Source organism: Coregonus lavaretus (assembly GCF_964263955.1).
Source record: "Coregonus lavaretus genome assembly, chromosome: 13".
Classification (NCBI taxonomy): Eukaryota; Metazoa; Chordata; class Actinopteri; order Salmoniformes; family Salmonidae; genus Coregonus; species Coregonus lavaretus.
This window is the reverse complement of record NC_140000.1, coordinates 23,988,776-24,009,639: the sequence shown is the minus strand read 5'-3', so window position 1 is coordinate 24,009,639 and position 20,864 is coordinate 23,988,776. Positions and strand designations below refer to the sequence as shown.

At 44.9% G+C, this 20,864-nt stretch overlaps 1 protein-coding gene across 1 annotated transcript in view; it reads left to right on the top strand.

Annotated features, from left to right (window-relative positions):
• LOC311139439 (DNA-binding protein SATB1-like) overlaps positions 1-20,864 on the top strand; it is a gene marked incomplete at its 3' end in the record, with an annotated part of 48,740 nt that overhangs the window by 13,539 nt on the left and 14,337 nt on the right. The window contains exons 3-11 of the mRNA XM_084174316.1: positions 689-865; positions 1,699-1,825; positions 6,558-6,681; positions 10,514-10,625; positions 12,067-12,144; positions 14,462-14,973; positions 16,765-16,977; positions 19,081-19,152; positions 19,560-19,715. Coding sequence (XP_084030442.1) covers positions 689-865; positions 1,699-1,825; positions 6,558-6,681; positions 10,514-10,625; positions 12,067-12,144; positions 14,462-14,973; positions 16,765-16,977; positions 19,081-19,152; positions 19,560-19,715 — 1,571 coding nt within the window. The remainder of the gene's footprint in view (positions 1-688; positions 866-1,698; positions 1,826-6,557; positions 6,682-10,513; positions 10,626-12,066; positions 12,145-14,461; positions 14,974-16,764; positions 16,978-19,080; positions 19,153-19,559; positions 19,716-20,864) is intronic.

Genomic DNA, 20,864 nt, shown 5'->3' with positions numbered 1-20,864 from the left:
TATGATGCTCTGAAACTTAAGTCACCGAAATAATGTGAAATTTGCACAGTGCACCCCAAACACTCAACGTCTATAGACAAGGATTCCTCGTTTTCTACCTAATAGCAGTGCAGTGTTTACACAGACTAGTAAACCTCAGGGCGCACCGGAGTGTTGGGATTTGGAGCGGTGCATCATGGGAAGGTGATATGGGGTTGACAGCAGAGGCAGAAGCAGTCTAATGTGATCTGAGCTCCTTGACAATGAATCAACAGATCACAGCCAAAATGTGGTCGAAATCTGAGATAGGCCAAGATTCATCTTAACAACATTCGATTTATTTAGACTTTAGTTCAAATCGAATAATGATATCATTAATAATGGCTAAGGACATTGAAATCATTACTTTAATCATGATGTCATTGATCATTATTGAATAACTAAAATCACAGTACCACCACATCTACTACCCCTACCACTACTTGTTCTAACAATGTGAATAATGCTAATAAGGAAATTATAATAAAAAACAATGCAATATTAATCATTATGCTGTCACTTATAATACGAATGGCACTGGAATTCATTCATTCATGAATAGGGGTAGTCTGACTGTATCAGCTGTGTCTAAATGTAATATTAATCCCCTCATTGAAGGTCACCATTTGTCATGTCTGAGCCCCCACTGTGTTGCTCTGTGTCTCTCCAGGCAACATGCTCCCTGTGTTCTGCGTGGTGGAGCATTACGAGAGCCCCATCGAGTTTGACAGCAAGGAGGAGCACGCCGAGTTTGTGCTCGTCAGGAAAGACATGCTGTTCAACCAGCTCATCGAGATGGCCCTTCTGTCACTGGGCTACTCACACAGCTCGGCGGCACAGGCGAAAGGTAGGACTGGCACAAGCACATACTCTATTGATGACCCGCTCCCACACACATACACATATACACACATGCACAAACTCAGACACGCACACACACACACCCACACACGCACAGGCCCGCTCCACGAACAATAGAACTGGCCCTGCTATGATTTGGCTTATCCCACAGCTTACCCCACACACACTGCCCCCCTTCCATCCATCCACACACACACACACGCACGCACGCACGCACGCACACACACACACACACACACACACACACACACACACACACACACACACACACACACACACACACACACACACACACACACACACACACACACACACACACCCCATAGCTGTCCAGGCCTCCGATAGTTTCCCAGCTGATCTGAAGGCTCAGTAACGTAGGCTGACATTGATCCCAGACAGGGGATGTAGCTACATGTCTCTCAGGAGTTCTCAGGGCCTCTCTCTGCTCTGTAAACCTCTAGCTAGAACACTCAGTGGAAGTGAAGGTGGGACCCGTTGCAGCTGACTGCAACTCTAACACACAGACCTGGGCTATTTCCAGGTGTCTCTGCCCTTTATTACAGGCGGTCCATCATACAGCAACACAGTTCACCAAAATACCCTTTTCCACCTCATATTCTCTGTAATAGGACATAGTGTAGGCTCTGATGTTTTCATGCCATTTATTGGGAGTGGGGCGGGGCTTACTGGGAAAAGAGATGTCAATCTTAATGTGACCTTGCTGGAATAATATATTATAAATGTTTATCTGTATGTGTCTAAATGTGAGAAACATAACATTTACAATTGATGGTGTTTGTGTTCCTCTGTCCATTGCAGGTCTCATTCAGGTGGGCAAGTGGAACCCGGTCCCACTGTCCTACGTGACGGACGCGCCGGACGCCACCGTGGCAGACATGCTGCAGGACGTGTACCATGTGGTCACACTGAAAATTCAGCTGCACAGGTCAGTCTCTGCCCCGTTGCCCAATCAACCCACCCACCCAATGCCAGTCCAGTGAAGCACCCAACCCCACCACCTTCCAGACCCACTTATGCCAGTCTAGTGTAGCATGCGTACCTAGTTAACGTGTTAAACACCCAACACATAGGCCTACCATTTGCTTTCCATGCTTCCACACTAACTCAAATTAGCATAATAGCCCAAACTGCAAAGACATAACTGCAATCCAGCCATACACCTGATAGTCATGGATGGACTGGAAATACAGTGCTTTGCAAAAGTATTCATCCCCCTTGGCGTTTTTCCTATTTTGTTGCATTACAACCTGTAATTTAAATTGATTTTTATTTGGATTTCATGTAATGGACATACACAAAATATTCCAAATTGTTGAAGTGAAATGAAAAAAATTACATTTTTCAAATAATTTTATAATTTTAATGCATATGTATTCACCCCCTTTGCTATAAAGCCCCTAAATAAAGTCCACCTGTGTGCAATCTAAGTGTCACATGATCTGTCACATGATCTCAGTATAAATACACCTGTTCTGAAAGGCCCCAGAGTCTGCAACACCACTAAGCAAGGGGCACCACCAAGCAAGCGGCACCATGAAGAACAAGGAGTGCTCCAAACAGGTCAGGGACAAAGTTGTACAGATCAGGGTTGGGTTATAAAAAAATATCCAAAACTTTCAACATCCCAAGGAGGACCATTAAATCCATTATAAAAAAAAAAGAAAGAATATGGCACTACAACAAACCTGCCAAGAGAGGGCCGCCCACCAAAACTCACGGACCAGGCAAGGAGGGCATTAATCAGAGAGGCAACAAAGAGACCAAAGATAACCCTGAAGGAGCTGCAAAGCTCCACAGCGGAGATTGGAGTATCTGTCCATTGGACCACTTTAAGCCGTACACTCCACAGAGCTGGGCTTTACGGAAGAGTGGCCAGACAAAAGCCATTGCTTAAAGAAAAAAATAAGCAAACACGTTTGGTGTTCGCCAAAAGGCATGTGGGAGACTCCCCAAACAAATGGAAGAAGGTACTCTGGTCAGATGAGACTAAAATTGAGCTTTTTGGCCATCAAGGAAAACGCTATGTCTGGCGCAAACCCAACACCTCTCATCACCCCGAGAACACCATCCCCACAGTGAAGCATGGTGGTGGCAGCATCATGCTGTGGGGATGTTTTTCATTGGCAGGGACTGGGAAACTGGTCAGAATTGAAGGAATGATGGATGGCGCTAAATACAGGGACATTCTTGAGGGAAACCTGTTTCAGTCTTCCAGAGATTTGAGACTGGGACGGAGGTTCACCTTCCAGCAGGACAATGACCCTAAGCATACTGCTAAAGCAACACTCGAGTGGTTTAAGGGGAAACATTTAAATGTCTTGGAATGGCCTAGTCAAAGTCCAGACCTCAATCCAATTGAGAACATGTGGTATGACTTAAAGATTGCTGTACACCAGCGGAACCCATCCAACTTGAAGGAGCTGGAGCAGTTTTGCCTTGAAGAATGATCAAAAATCCCAGTGGCTAGATGTGCCAAGCTTATAGAGACATACTCCAAGAGACTTGCAGCTGTAATTGCTGCAAAAGGTGGCTCTACAAAGTATTGACTTTGGGGGGGTGAATAGTTATGCACGCTGAAGTTTTCTGTTTTTTTGTCTTATTTGTTGTTTGTTTCACAAGAAAAAATATTTTGCATCTTCAAAGTGGTAGGCATGTTATGTAAATCAAATGATACAAACCCCCCAAAAATCCATTTTAATTCCAGGTTGTAAGGCAACAAAATAGGAAAAATACCAAGGGGGGTGAATACTTTCGCAAGCCACTGTAGCAATGGTAGCTATCCAGTCCATACAAAAACCATGCATGGCAGTCAGGTTTGCTCATAGCACCTACTGTAAAGCCGCACACACCATTTACGTTGACCACAGTCAGTAGCCACACCAACAAGATCTCAGTTTCCCTTCGAAATTCAACGTATTATGGATGAACATCTATTTTTGACGCTTTCATTCCGCGTGGTTACAGGGTTAATTCCGCATGGTTACAGGGTTAAAACAGAAACAACTCATGCCTCCTGAGTGGCGCAGCGGTCTAAGGCACTGCATCACAGTGTTGCAGCGTCACTACAGCCTGGGGTTCGATCCCAGGCTGTGTCACAACCAGCCGTGACCGGGAGTCCCATAGGGCGGCGCACTATTGGCCCAGCATCGTCCGGGTTAGGGGAGGGTTTGGCCGGGGGGGCTTTACTTGGCTCATTGCGCTCTAGCGACTCCTTGTGGCAGGCCAGGCACCTGCAGGCTGACCTCGGTCGTCAGTTGAACGGTGTTTCCTCCGACACATTGGTGCAGCTGGCTTCTGGGTTAAGCAAGTGGGTGTTAAGAAGTGCGGCTTGGCAGGTCATGTTTTGGAGGACGCATGACTCGACCTTCGCCTCTCCCGAGCCCGTTGGGGAGTTGCAGCGATGAGACAAGATTGTAAAATCATAAAAATGGGTAGAAAAAGGGAGTAAAAATTACAAAAAATAAATAATAATAAACAAAAAATAAATAATAATAAACAGAAACAACTCAAAGGTTATTAGATTGGGCATTAATAGTTAGGGCTATGGTTTTGGGGAAGGCTTAACATTTTACTGCGGTGGGCTAAATCAGGTTCACACAGTGTTTCTTGGTAGTCTTAAACAAATCTACTTTGAAACAAAAGTATACACCTCACACACATGGTTATAGGCTTAAAAAAAGGAAGATTTCATTACCATGTCAGATATAGAGTTGAAATGTATTCAATTTTGAGTTTGCATTCCAATATTACACTTTATATACATCACAGAAGACTGAAATAAAACAAAACCGTTTGACATAGAAACACAGATTATCGGCGTAAAAATATGTTTATTAATTATGAAATTATGAAAAATATTAATAATATTCCACCCATGAGGCCACTAGGTCATTTGACTGCAGGAAAGGGCTACAACAAAATAATAACAAACTACACACTATTATCATCAGGTATCATCAGTATTCACAGTGTTCTCAAGGCTTGCTAGAGCATTGTGAACTGCAGTAGTGCAGTGGTCAAAGCAGGCGCTCCAGCCCCGATCATCATGAGTTCACGCCCAGTGCTGGGCAATCTTCTTCTTATAATTTTTTTTTAGCGCTGAGGAAGGCATATATTGACGTTCTCCAAAATCGCCATCTATTTCTAATGACCAGCCTGGCCACAAAGCCCACACCTACTGTTTACAGACCACATAGCAGCCACAGACTACACACACACTGAGATTGGTACTGCTGGTGTAAAGGCCTGTGCCAGCTGCACACACTCAGCCCTACCCTCACTAGCTCACTGCTAATGCAACCCTCTGGGGGGCTGTTCACACACACACACACACACACACACACACACACACACACACACACACACACACACACACACACACACACACACACACACAGGTTGTTCTCCCTCCCTCCCTCTCTTTCCTCCTCCCCTACTCTACACACACACCAGCCAGGACACAGAAGGTTGTGTTTATTTCCAGCAAGCTAGTGTGCCTGCATGGATAGCTGTCTGTCTCCACCACTCACCCTCCTCTCTTTTCCTCCCCTCTGTTCCTTTGCTTTCCCCAGAGGCTCTCTAGCTGCTACAGCCGTTTAAGGTGTTCTGGCAAAGCCTCAACCAGAGCCATGTGTGTTGAGTGTGTGTGTGTGTGTGTTCGCCCTCTATCTTTGAATCCTCTAACTTCTATATATCTACCTTCTGTTTATTATATATGCATTACACATATCAAAGTACCTACAACCTTTTGATAACCTCTAAGACAATAGCAACCCATATCCCCCTAACACACACACATAAACCCAATAGACACCCATACCAACTGTGGAGTGTGCGGTTCATGTGTTTTTTTGCTGTTGCCATAATTCAGGAATGCATGCAATGCGAACACGGCCATATGTCCCATACACGTGACGTCTGCGCGGCGCGTGCTTGATCAAATGGAGAAATCCTTATCTGAAGCGAACGGGGCTCTCTCACTGGAGACCCGCTTGTTCACTTTCAAATTCCTCCTCATTAATATGATCTGGTTTTAAAGGGGGTCCACTTGTCTGTAAATAGAGTACATTCATCTGGGTATCGCATAGACGCATACATTCTTTGTCTGTTTATCAAAAAATGTTTTTATGTGCGGCATGTTGTTATTTCCTTTCCCCCCGCTGCAGAAATCTAGCCGGTAACACCTTAAATTGTTTCGCCGAGCACATCGAGCCAGGAAGGTAGAAGTAACATGAAATAATAGTCGCCACATGCAGCTGATGTATAATTCATGCATCAATACAGCAGATGTGTTGTATAAAGTAATTAACTAATCAGAACAATCAGGAGAGAGAGCGGGAAAGAGAGAGAGCGAGGGAGAAGGGAGAGAGGGAGAGAGAGCAATCTCCAGATGCATCTGCTTAATGCGCCAAATGAAATCTGTCTGTCTTGGAGGGGCGCTTGCAGCAGGAAAGCAAGCAAGGCCCTTTGCTCATCTCTCACTCTCTTTCTTTTCCTCCTGTTCTCTCCTGTTCGCTGCTCTCTTTTCTCTCCTTCTCTCTATTTCCCCCTCCCCTCTCTCAATCTCCCTGTTCTCCATCCTCTCCCCCCACCCTCATCCCTTTCTCTTTCTCTCTCCCCCTCTATCTCTTCCTCCTACCTCCTATCTCGTCTCACAGTTGTCCTAAACTGGAGGACCTGCCGCCAGAGCAGTGGACCCACTCTACAGTAAGAAATGCCCTCAAGGAGTTACTCAAAGACATGAACCAGAGCTCTCTGGCAAAAGAATGTCCCTTATCACAGGTGCTGGAGCCGTCCACAAACCCCCACTATTCCATTTGCCAAAGACTGCCAGTGTCCCTTTTTCAAATGCCCAGTTTGATAGAGTGGAACACGAAGGAGAATTGCCATAGAAAATCCAAATCAATACCCATTGTCGTCCATATAGATGCACGCCCCCCCCCCCCCGTTCTTCTTCTCTTCCCCTCTCATTTGCAGAAGCAGTAGTGTTGATTGAATGCAGGGTTATTGTTGGGTAAACAATGGACCAACCCAGAATAATCTTGATTTTTCTCTTTATACATCAGGCTAGAAATATGAATGTTTTTGGAGTTTGTTTTCTCACCATTATGTAATACACTCACTCTGTATTCAAGTACTTGACTCTATAGAATTACTGCTCTCGTCGTATATCATAGCTCATAACAGAAGCTGTTCTGGAGGAATGAAACGGCAGTAAATCTATCACAGGAGCCGTCTGGGTGTGTGTGTGCGCTTACGATATAGAGTGTGTTTGTGTGTGTGTGTGAGCGCTTATGGTATGGAGTGTGTGTGTTATGGAGTACGGTATGGAGTCGACTCTCCGTATGGTCAACTAGAGGCCCGTGGTGTGTGTGTGTGTGTGTGTTTAGCCGGGCAGAGCGTGGTGATGATGTAAAGAGTCCCCCGGTGGCGTTCAGGCTGAGCCGCCGCTCCCTCCCTCTCTCCCTCAGCCCGGTAATCACCCTGTTTACGGTCCATATGTGAACTACTCTCTGTGGTGCGGTCCAACCGCACAGGCTCAGAGGATAGCATCGATGCTCCATTTTACTCGGTTGTTCAGCTATTGTCATTTACTCATTGTAAGACGCTCTGTGTAAGTAAGAGTGTCTGTTTTACAGGCTACCTAAAATGAAATATGAAATCCTAGTTGAGATGTGCATTGTTAATCCCAAATATCATATATGATATACTAAAAGCAGCTATCCCTTCACTCGCATTGTAGGGGTTCAAAGATGGCTGACGTCAAAATATCTGACATCTGTTATACTGTGGGTTCTGCATAGATATACCCATAGAGAGGTGTGTTGTTGCTTTTAATAGGTCTCTCTATAAGTCTCAACGCTCATTTGGTCCATTGAGCCCAGCCCAGTATTAGCCCTGCATGGCTACTGTTGTTTCCTATCAGTATTCAACTTTGGCTCAGGGTCTCTGATGTCAGTGCCTGGGGGGGATGTGATGGGCGGCAGGTGAGAGGCCACAGAGGACTTGGCGCTCCTAAGGCTTCTGGGAAGCGAACGGTGCCCGGGGAGAGGAAAAGGCGTGTTCGGAGGCAGGGATGATTGGCAGCTTTTATAGGATTAGTGTCTCCTTGATATTCAGGAGGGTAATCCTGGGGAGAGAAAGGTTAACAAACAGAGAATTGGGGGGAGAGAATGAACCCTACCTCAGAACAGGGCTCAAAGAGAGAAAGAAAGAGGGGGGGCCATCTTGAAAAACGGCGTCTTTGTTCTGGGTCTTGTCAAACATTTAGTTTAATTCTTTTGTGGCGGGGAGTCATGCTTTGTGTGTTTGGCCTACAAATGCCCTGAAGAGACTCTGACTCCAAGAGAGGGGAGGGGGGCCTGAGAGAAAAGAGACTGTGGCCATTGTTATTGTTCCCAGTGGAATATCAGTTGACTGCGCTCAGATGGAGTTTGAGTGTAATGCACCCTGTAGAGGAAAAGGAGATGGGTTCTCACAAAAAGGTTTGACTCCCGTCCACCCCCTTCTCCTCAACACCACCCTCTCTGAGAGGGCCGGCTCGAACTTAACTCCCAGGCTCCTCTGAAACTACGGCAACAAAAGAGGCCCCCCTCACCTCTCTGCCTCCACTCCTTCCCCCACCGGGCGGCCCTGACAGAGCAGCTGTCCTGTTGCATAGCAGCAAATAGCCATCAAATGCCATCTTTGTGAGTCTGGGCTCTGCTCTGAGGCTGCCAGCGGCTGAGGTTGTGGTAGGTCCTATTGGTGTGTATGTATGCTTGTGTGTGTGCATGTGTGCGTACATGTGTGTGTGTGTGTGGGGAGGGGTGGGGACTCTTAACCCAATTGGTGTGGAATTGACGGTAATTTGTTTTAGATGTTTGGGGGGGAGAGAAGCAAGATATTAGCCGCAATCAGAACTAGAGAACAAGAAAAGGGTGTGTGTAGGGTGTCTTAGTTAGTTTATGTTTGTGTGTGTGCATGTGCTTGCAGGCTATGGCAGGCTTTGCCACCGTGCCTTTTTCATGCGAGACGGAAAGTGGAGTAAATAGTTGGGGCAGATAACGGCCCTGCGCGACTTCCTGGGCACACTGATAAGCTCCTGTGCTGTAGATGGCTATCACTTAAAGGGCCCAGGGCAGGCAGACAGCAGCATTCTGGTGCCACACTACACAACAGTACCCACCACTACCTGTTGAGGCTTCGTGGGCGTGAGGTGGTGGTGGTTATCTGCATGGCTTGGCAAGTGTGTGTATTGTGTCTGTGCCTGTGTGTAGGTGTGTTTCTACCTGCCTGTGTGTGTACCTGCCACTGTGTGTGTGTCCCAGTGAGAGGCGTGATGTATGGAGGGAGATGCCTGATTAATGAGGAGCGTTTATTAGAACATCTGTGTCAAAGATGGAGGAACACAGGCAGTGTGTCTTGGGTGGGCCCTGCTATAGCTGACTCTGTCTCGCCCAGATACTGTAAATAAAACATGCTACGCCCAAGGAATGGCTCCCATTATGCCACAATACTGACTATAAGGTACTCACCAAAATAGTGCATTCATATGGACTTGGTTCAGCTGATATACTGTACTCTATGTGCCATTTTCTGTTAACACTATTGAAGATACCAATCCTCAATTGTCAGATCCTCAATAACTCATCCTCAATTATCATCCACAATTCCGCAATTCACCAGGCTTGTAGTGTATGCCAGTTGTGTAGGGGTGTTGAGGTCAGGAGTTCAGTATCAGGTCCATAGTGATCCACAGCAGCAGGCAAAATCCTCCCTCGTCTTCCATCTCCGGTGAGGAGGAGTGGGAGATGTGGCTGCGGCTCTGCTGTCAGTGCCGTGTGTTGTTCACTGAAGTGCGTTTGTGCCAGAAGGTTCTCTCCCGTCCCCAAGTGCTCATATTAAAGATATGATAAAGATGGCATACCTGTAATTTGAAAACAGATGGTTTCATCTTTTGAATATTTATAACAATCAAAACAATTTCTCATGCTATTCACCCGCAGGCCAGGAAGGTGTTAAAACATTTAATGAAAAGAAAACGGCGCCTTGTTTGCGAGGAATGCGTTCGAGAAATAAATAGGGAAGAGTAGAGTTAATTTTGGAGAAGGCGAGAGGGCACAGATATAAAGCCTTATATCTCTTGAAGATGCTTTTTAACATATTGTGGAGAGCAAGAGAAAAAACGAAAGATTCATCTGTTTACATTGCCTGATTTCCAGATGCTAACTTTTAATAGGCTGTTTGTTATCTTTCTTTTTGAAAGCAAACTGCTCTTTACTGTAGGACTACACCCTGATATCAACAAGGCTACTAATTCAGTGAAGCCCATTATTTACCTTCCTCCCAGAAAGGTTCTCTCAAACTCTGTGGCATTTGCTATAAAGGGACACACCTCTTATATTTCATTTTGATTTGTTTTACATTTGGAAAGACAAGACCAAGATTTGTGCATGACTGATAAAAAATGGTCTTTGCTAGATTATTGTTGTTTGTGCACCGAAATGTTTTATTCATTTTGACAAGAAAACACTGTATTAGTGCATGTCACACCAGCATTAATACATGTCCTTGTGCTGCACATAGCGGATCCTGAAGGTTTTCTCTCTCTTTACCAATCTCTCTCTTTCAGAGTATGATTTCCTCCATTGTGAACAGCACTTACTATGCAAATGTGTCGGCGGCGAAGTGTCAGGAATTTGGGCGCTGGTATAAACATTTCAAGAAGACAAAAGATATGATGGGTAAGCAAAATGGACAGAGTGCAAAATGTTACACTAACACTGTCTTATCAGAGATAAGACCCCCCAATCACCATTCCAATATGTCTGCCCCATAGTCCCCCCCTCTTCCTGTTACATTAAACACATTTTAATCACATCATCTAATGATGGCTCTTCTCAGATATTTCCCTGTACACTGCTCAGGTGCACAATGTTTTCACTGTTTTTCCTGAATCCATTCAGTGTAATCTATTATTGCTTATCAGCTGTAGTTTAGTATTCAGTAATGGTTGTCAAAATCACAGACTAAATTGAGGTCTGCGACCTTTGTTTATGAATACGGTTTCAGTTTCCTACAAATGACATAGTGATGATTTTCCTGGCTATCATCTGGTTTGAAATCAATGTGTTTTTCGTTGTCAAAATAGAACAAGGCTGGCTTTGTATTTTAGATAACTCACTTAGTCCTCCTTGTCCCTTTTTGGAAATGAGGTCACATAATTCAGGTGCTGTCTATTTTATGTGTTTTGGTCATTAAATACCATACCAGTCATATTAATGGAGTTTAATATGCAGTAAAATAGAGTATTGGTTTCAACCTTCTGTGTAGAAATCCACCTTCCTATACAAGCTAGTGCCCATGTTGATTACAGTCAAGATCAGTTGCAGTCGGTGCTGTTTAAGATTAGGGAGGACGGTAAATGTTTTTATGAGCATGGCCTTATTTCTATTACAACATATTTGATGACTGTCATTCATATTCTATTCACCCAGCTCAATGTAACGTCGATAGGTTTAGGCTACTATATGATACTCAAATGTTCCTACTGTAAACCTTCATTACAAAACAGTGTATTTTAATCAGTTATTTGGTGACATGAATATATTTAGTATAGTTTTATCTAAAAAGGATAACTTTTGTAATGTTTCACTATTTTAATTTTATGAAATTCACTGAGTAGGATGGTCCTCCCCTTCCTCCTCTGAGGAGCCTCCACTGGTCAAGATAGAAAACCAGAATGTTTTCATGGTTTTGCCTGTGAACGCTCTGTTCTGATCATATCATACTCCATTTTTCTGTTAAAAACATGGACACATAACACCACTGGCCCCCTACCCATCCTCTTGTGTACATACACACATTTTACGTAACATTCTTTATGGTTTATGGAAGAGTACATAAAGAATGTAGGATCTCAAGTAGAAGCGATGTTGAAACTACACATTTAGACAAGTCCTGTGTGATATTTATGTATACTTGGGATATGAGGTGAAGCATAGTGGGTATCAACTCTGTGGCATCCCTTATGTCCACATGAACCCTTTCTTCCCCTGGTCATATATAATGTAGATTGAATGGGGCGTTAACCCTCTCTTTCTCTCTCTTCACCTGTGCACTGTGTGTCTTCTCCTCTCTCTATGTGTGTGTGTATGTGCCTGTCTTGCCCACACGTATGTGCAGGCATGCGCCAACCCTCACAGCTGGAGGGCTACCTGGGGACGTGTGTCCTCCACGACAGCCCGCGTGCCAACACACTAGGTACGTCACGTGGCCACACACACACCGTCTGTGGGCACACACACACACACACACACTGCACTGTGTCCCTACCCAGTCCCTGCAAAAGCTGGCACCCCTCAGGTGGCTGTTTGCCGCCCGCGGCGACACTCTCAACCTTAATATTCATGAAAGAATGCCTACTATGCGTGCCCGTTGAGTGGCAGCGATGGCATAGAGGGCACTGTTGAAAGGGAGCGTGTTAGTCTCTCCTTTGTGCTTCAGTGCGACTGTAGTTTCATAAACATACACTTAGTCCACCACCATGGGCAGTGTAGTTATATTGTCTTACATCGAGACACTGTCTGTAATTGAAAATGCGTCTGGTTAAACACATTGAAGGGCCTTGGTCGACAGTCACTGCTGTCAGAGCTGCCTCTATGGGACCCAGCAAAGTGGTCTCTACTCTGTTGAAGTGTGAGAGCAGTTCAGGGCAGTCCCCCTATCCAGCAGGAGAGAGAGTTCCATGGGGTTTGGACGCCTGTTCCCCCCCCCCCCCCCTCTCTCTCTCTCTCCCCCCCCCCTCTCTCTCTCCCCCCTCCCTCCCTCTCTCTCTCTCTCTCTCTCTATCTCTCTCTCTCTCTCTCTCTCTCTCTCTCTCTCTCTCTCGCTCTCCCCCCCCCTCTCTCTTCCTCCCTATCTCTTTCTGTCTTTCTCTCTCTCCCCCTCCCTCGCTCTCCCTCCCTCTCTCAACCCACATCCCATTCCCATTGTGTGTATAATCCGGGGCTCTTTTGTGGCTGGATTCCACACAAGGACTCCCACTTCTGTGGCTGCCTTTTCTCCAGGGCCTGCCGTGCTTTTCTGCCACCCCTTGTTTTTCAAATTGCATGGAAATGCTGTGTGTGTGTGTGTGTGTGTGCGCTCAGTATGTGTGTGTGTGTGTGTATTTGTGAGCATGCCCCCCAGCAATGTGTGTGAGCACAGAGTAGAGTGTCAAGAGCAAAGCATCACAGCCAGGGAATGCCGAGGATTATGGGAGAGATGTAATTATTACCACATTTTTTTTTCTCTTAATAATTTGTTTAGACAAATACTGAAAAGAACAGTCTTGGCCGGTTTTTGTGTTTCCTGACAGTTAAGAAAACATGCTGCTATACTTGTGATTATTGTGTGTATTTTTGGATCTCTTCCAGGCTCTCAATCTTTTATCTCCCGCTGAAATATTGAGTTTGTGGAAGATTTTCTCCTGCTAACACCAATTTGTGCTTCTCAGAAATATGATTTGTATGATTCAATATGATTTTTTGGCCCCATGTTGGCAGTTGCTCACATCTAGGTGTAAATGGTACTATATGGATTATTTAAGAGATACTATTCTTAAGTTCAGTGCATGTAAATGATTAAATCTATATGAATTCTTTAGATAGAAAACCTCAGCAGATTCTACCAGATCCAAATACTGGAGTGAGTCTGACGAAACCTCACATTCACTTTAATATCCCCTTAGATTTTTTAAATGATTATTTTCATCCACAGACGTGTAATTTAGACAGAGCTCAAAATGCTCACAAGCTGCCATTATGGACTTAAATATTCCCAAAATGAGACAGACACCATAAATAGTACATTCATTTTTCCTTAGGCCTGAAAAGCTGGCATATGGAAGAGGTCATGTCTAGGATTCTCCTTATACGATAGTGCTTCTCTCTCTCTCTCTCTCTCTCTCTCTCTCTCTCTCTCTCTCTCTCTCTCTCTCTCTCTCTCTCTCTCTCTCTCTCTCTTCTCTCTCTCTCTCTTCTCTCTCCCTTCCCTGGAGTTATATTTAGGCCATCCCCAAAAATGTTATATTGGCTAGCTTCCGTACCTTGTTTTAGAATTAGGGACATAAAGAGTGATTCAGGGATGATCTGTCTCCCAGTATGCATAGACATACACACACACACACACACACACACTTGTTTTTATTGCTCACATGATTGGGCCATGGACATTATAAACTAATTTCGGGAGCTGCCAAGGCTCTGGGGGCTGCCTGCATGTCGCACACTGAGGCCCTTTATCTGGGGCCTGAATCTAGGCTGGGGCTTTTTAGACAGGCAAGTGTCTGAACAGCTATGCCTTATCACAGGGACACAGGTTTGGTCAGAGGCTGTAAAGTTTTGTTGCTCAGAGATTTGGCCTGATGCACTGTTTTAAATGTCAAAGTCTGTTTTACTCATCTGAGTGGGTTAGACAGTGTGTATTGGTGCATTCTGTCTGGGCACTTTCTGCTGTATTCTTCAGCCAGTATTCAAAGTGTTTAAATTGACCCTCTCTCTCCTCTCCCCCTCCCTCCCCTGTCTTTCCCCTCCTCCAGCAGACATGGACGGCCTGTCCGACCACTCCCCTCCGGGCCCCAACCACAACCACAACCACAACCACAACCACAACCACCTGACCTTCTCCCAGCAGCCCATCCCGGGCAGCACGGCCGAGCAGCCCCCCTCCTCCCCGGTGCCCCCCCTGCCCCCTCCGTCCCACGGTGGGGGCCAGACCCCCGGCCGCCCGGCTCAGCTCCCCCCCGGCCTGCACCACCCGGGCCTGGTGTCCACACCCATCAGCCCCCAGCTGGTGAACCAGCAGCTGGTCATGGCCCAGATTCTCAACCAGCAGTACGCCGTCAACCGGCTCCTGGCACAGCAGTCGCTGTCGCAGCAGTACCTCAACCACCCGCCAGTCAACCGAAATGCCCTGGCCAAGCCCCTGGAGCCCCAGGTAGCCAGCAACACAGAGGTGTCCATGGAGATATACCAGTGGGTGAGGGACGAGCTGAAGAGGGCCGGCATCTCCCAAGCCGTGTTCGCCCGCGTGGCTTTCAACAGGACCCAGGTGAGGAGGGTCAGAATTGAACTATGACTTTTGCAAAAATCATCCATTGATGCCAATAGGGGAAAAATCGCAAAACCTCAAGATAGTATTATGTGCTACCAGGACTGGAAATTCAAGAATACACACTTACCCTTCCCTAAAGCACTCTGACATATCTGTCACAAGGACAGAAATGTTTTGAGCTGTAGTGCCTCAAAGTCAAACTCTGCATTCTTGTCGAAGGCCATCATCAAACAGTTAATCTTATAACTGCTTACAACAACCTAACACCACAACATTAACAATTTAAAAGCTACAGTACACCTGGCAAGGCACAACGTCAGAGCACCAGGCGCGGTCACGGCTTGCGCTCCCTCCGCTAAAACATGTGATTTCACTTTACAGGCAGGCGCGCAGCAGGGCCCTGACAGAGATAATGTCTTAAGATGTTCTGCATATTTTGGGAGGAGGTGGCAGCAAACCTCATTACTCCTCCGCCACTTTGAAGTTGTGTGCGAAACCTCTTGATAAGAATCTATTGGAATCAGTGCTTACCGACGCTCTCCCCACAAAAAAAGTTAAGTGGATAGCAAGCAGACAGTGGTGTTTTTGTGCAAATTGGCAAGCCTCTCTCCTTTCAGCCTTATCTCGCCGGTATGAAGAATAAGTAATGTGCCTTTTGAGAGCCTCCTCTTGTATTATTTATTGTGTGTTCGTTTTTTTCTCTTCCTGTTTCTGCCGAGCGTGTTAATAAAGGGTGCGTGTGGCGACCCGCAGGGGGTGGCGTCTACACGGGGCGAGGTGGACACACGGGGGCTCGCCGGCCCTTTTTTGTAGAAGCGGCCGATTGACTGGGGAGATTAATGGAAAGGGGTGATAACTGGGCGTAATAAACATACAAGCATGCACAAACACAATCGCACACACATGCGTATACGCAAACACATAACACACCTGTGATATGCACTCAATGTCAGTTTGAAAGCTTGTCTCCCCGTTCAGAGTTGATGCCTCTATCTAGTTATTCATACTTGGCTCCGTCATAAGGTTGATCTATTCCAATGTCCTTTAGTGTTTAATAAAGTCACAAGTACAATGTGTTTTCTTAAACTACCATACCATTAGTTAAACATTCCGTTATTGTTTGCAGGGCCACTAGTTCTAGCTCCGGTATTTGGTGTAAATATCAACAGCACTGACGTCATGTTGTTTATTACAAAATCATTTTGTTTATTTCCAAATCACATACCTATTGATAAAGATAAGCTGAAAATGGATTTCTCAGTGTGTGTCCAACGGCGGATGAAAAGCCTCAATCACAGTCCTGATAATACAGTGATTCCCATAATGACAGGATTCATAGCTATTGAAAAGGAACAGCGAATATACTCATTGCTACACTGATGCTCACTGAGTCAATGTGCCGTAATAGTTACATTATCCTCTGGGTCTGTGAGAGTTACTAGTAGGAATAGAAGGTTCACAATGGACATGAAGTTCCTGTAGTGATGTCAATGAATGAGTCTTCTCAGGGCTTACAAATAGGGCATCTCTCTTTCTCTCTCTTCTCTCTCTCTCTCTCTCTCTCTCTCTCTCTCTCTCTCTTTCTCTCTCTCTCTCTCTCTCTCTCTCTCTCTCTCTCTCTCTCTCTCTCTCTCTCTCTCTCTCTCTCTCTCTCTCTCTCTCTCTCTCTCTCTCTCTCTCTCTCTCTCTCTCTCTCTCTCTCTCTCTCTCTCTCTCTCTCTCTCTCTCTCTCTCTCTCTCTCTCTCTCTCTCTCTCTCTCTCTCTCTCCCTCCCTCTCTTCCTCCCAGGGCCTGTTGTCTGAGATCCTGCGTAAAGAGGAGGATCCTAAGACGGCCAGCCAGTCTCTGCTGGTCAACCTGCGGGCCATGCAGAACTTCCTGCAACTGCCCGAGGTCGAGCGAGACCGCATCTACCAGGACGAGAGGGAAAGGAGCCTGACGGCCGCCTCGGCCATGGGGCCTGCGCCACTCATCAGCACCCCGCCCACCCGGCCAGTGCAGGTATGGAACGAACAGGCAAGCATACACACAGACAGAGGAGCGTGCACACACACACTACAGACATCTCAAATCATTTATTTTGACCTTAAGTTGTACAGCAAGTGCCACTACCCACTCCACTCTTAAAATTGGAAGCAACTCAATGACGACAAGTTCTGTGGAGGAGCGAATCTCCCCCAGTCTGTCAGTCAATCAGTTCCTCATTCAACTCCCTGACCACCAGCTCTCCATTCTCTCTTCCACAATCAAAGTCCTTTATTGGAAAGGTATGTGGCAACTTTTCCACTTAAGCACATTTTGAGTGCGGTCGAGTGTGTCTGGGGCAGAGAGGGCCAGACAAAGGCCTCCTCTGTTCAGCCTCGGACTGAAGACGGCCTTTTCTTTGAGAGAGAGAATGTCCCTGTGCCACACATTGGCCAAACAGGGAGGCCCCTTTGACTGCATGGCCAGATCGCAGTGGCCGTCCATACAAAACTGGAAGGAAAGGGAAGAATCAGACTCTGAACCAGTGGTTTTAAACTAGGAAAAGGCCACTTTTCAGTTCACAGGTCTTCCTCAACAGTCAGTTGGCTGTGAAAGCTGGACATGGAAAAAGGGAGAGAGAGACCAATAGAGAGAGGGCAAGAGACAGACACAGAGAGGGAGACAGAGTGAGAGAGAGAAAGCGAGAGAGTGAGCGAGAGAGAGAGAGATGTCCCTCTTACAATGACACATTGACCAGACTAAACCATGTTTTTAGCTATAAGACATACCTCTGTTCAGGCCCTAATTCTGTTTACTTCAGTGCATCCATTTCAAACTTGTGGATCAGGAGGTGCATACACCTTTCTCAATTGAATAATTGTCTTAGTCGAATTCCAGGGCTGGGATTTCAGTTTTTAGAGTTGTGGAGGTGGGCTTGTATACTGAATGTGTCATTTTATGGAGTAGTACAGGAAACACAGACCTTGTCATTTCATTATAACCGGCGTATAAGCAATGATTAAATGTCAGACGAATAGCCAATTCTAGATAGGTCACATCTACATTTCCAGCATTTGCTATACAGTTATTTACTTCTTGCTGAACATAAAACATCATAGTAGCATATGATCATCAGCCCTAATAGGCTTTTCTATATTCTACCCTTCACCTATGACTGAGTCCTATCATAGTAGGCCTAGCCCTGGCCTGGACATATGCCAGACTCCCACTGACAGCTCCTATAGAGTATAAAATAATGCGTTGGGAGATTTAGCCACATAAATCAGTCAGGGTGGCAATTGAACAGAGACAGGGAGGCTTTTATGGGCCTCCTAAAAAACGATGTGGAGGTATGTTTCTCATGTGTGCCCATGGGTGGCTCCAGTGCCCTCACCAGCCTCTGCATGTCCCAGGCTTAACAATTAGCGCTACTGAGGAAATTGTTGGTAATCAGTACACACTCTGACACCCCTCGCCTACTGAGTCATAAATGGTTTAAAAGATGCCCAGGAATCTTAAAACATTCCAGTTTACCACAAATGTGGGGTCCATTATCTTTTCATAACCACCAAAATGGCTCCCCTGTTAGATGTCTAGACATATACATTAAACATTTATTTTAGATTTTTACAGATTGTTTTGGGCAAGTTTGTAACTGCTAAGATTAATACTGAGTAATTTAATTATTGCCTACATGTAAAAAAAATATATATGTGTTTTCAGTATTCACATAAGTTTTATAAGTGTTTCCTCTGGACTTTGCATATGAATGATAATTGTATGATTTATTCTGATTCGATTTGATTTTTAGAATTTGAGTAATATTTTCTTCTCAAAGGTTTCTCTTACTCCAGAGACAACAAGCCACGGAGTGATGTTGATTCAATTCCATGAATCTCTTTGCAATCTGATTTCTGATCAGTTTAGCTTCATCAATGAGACTGCAGTGTACTAAAGTTATCATTGCACATGTACTATACTGCCTTTATGTTGACACAGCCTAAACATTTGTTATTGTGTGGGTGTGTGTGTGTGTGCGTGCGTGCGTGCGTGTTTGTCTGTGCTAATGTGTGTGCGTGTGTTGTTAAATCCTCTTTCTGAGGGTGAGACTAAACAAACATGTCTTTGTTGCCCCAGCAGCCCAGGAGAGAAGACTGTAACAACGTCAGACCTGAGGACTGGAACCCCAGAATCCCTGTGGGCATCTCTCCTGTAAGCAAACACAACAATTAACCATCTCTTTGTAACACTTTCACTGTTACTGTACTGTTCCAATAACATGTTGTTATTAATGGTTATCGTAATACTGCATGTTACTTATTAATAAGTAATTAAATTAATAAAGACTTATTTATTAATAGTTTATAAATTGTTTATTAATGCTTATTCGTAAAAGTTACTATAAAGTGTTACCAATATGTTATCTTATATTTGTTAAGTGAAGTTAATTAGACAAATGATGAAATGTATGAAATAATTGAATGTAAAATTGTCTCCCATGTTTTAAACCTAGTTTACTTTCCTCCCTTTACCTATCTGGACAGATCCCCGAATCCAGAAAACATGGCAGCATCACCTTGTTTTCCAACCCTTTTGCTGACACTCCTTATCCTGCCCAGGTGAAGGCCTCTCCGCTTCCCAGCGAGTGGAACGGCAAGACGGAGAGCTGCATCCTCAACATCAACTCCTCCATCTATGACGAGATCCAGCAGGAGATGAAGAGGGCCAAGGTGTCCCAGGCTCTGTTTGCCAAGGTGGCCGCCTCCAAGAGTCAGGTACAGACCCATATACAGACTTAGACGCCGGTTGCCATTTTGGTACAGACACGCAACATACAGTTCTAGGCCACAGACACTAAGAGCAGATCTCAGTTGATATTCTCGTTGCTATTTTGGTATAGACACACAGACCTACAGAACAACAGCATAAGCAATAAGTATTATTTTCCGTTTTGCCACGCAGTAGAAGAGGGTTAACTGAGAAACTGGTATCATTTTGAGAGAGGACTGCAGAAATTGGCACTAAACATTTAAACAAAATGTTAAACAAAATAATGTGTCTCAGGCTATCTCATTGGGAACGTATGTTATTAAACTATAAGTTACAGTTCTGTGGACATTACAGCTTGAAATTTAATACACACATCAATATTTACAGAGCTAATATTTTCATTTCATGCCTGAACTTGTCGTGGAGACATTTTGGCTCCTTCCCAGTGTGGTTGATGAAACATTAGAAAACAAAGGAATAAAACACAATATAAAACCAGATCTGGAGACATTCACCAGTAAGGGGGTTCAAAAACTGAAGCGCCACATTGTGCAACTCTGCTCTCTTCACCGACTGGTGATTTATCGTCATAATGACATATTGTGGGTTTAGCGAACAGCAGACAGTGTTTCAACACAAAACAAACCTGTTTATATTAGCTGTGCTCTGAATGACTCTCATCTAAAGCGGAGCCTGTTATCTCGCCCAGGGAACAACCCACTCGTTGAATACCGGCTTGTGTGAGCAAAATTACCATCAGTTTAACTCTTATTAAAACTAATTAAAGAAATGCGGAGCAAGCCGTTATTATTAAAGGTTTCATATATCGGGGGAGCACAGTTGAAAATGTTTCCACAATTGTTACTTGATGAAGAAAAAGAAAATAGATTAAACAGGGGCCAAATTATCTGGAAATATCTGTGGAGGTTTTTATTTTTTTCGCTGATTGCGATGATTATAGAGCCAGATACCTTTGTTTTACCAAATTGCAGTTTGATGCACAAACCATTGTTTTTGTTCAGGAGTTCAAATACTTTTTGGAAGAGAGGAGAGAAGAGGGGGAGAAAAAATAAATATTCTCAGATTATCGTTTGTGAGTGAACAGGTTTCCACTGTGCTCCCTCCCTCCCTCCCCTCTCTCTCTCTCTCTCTCT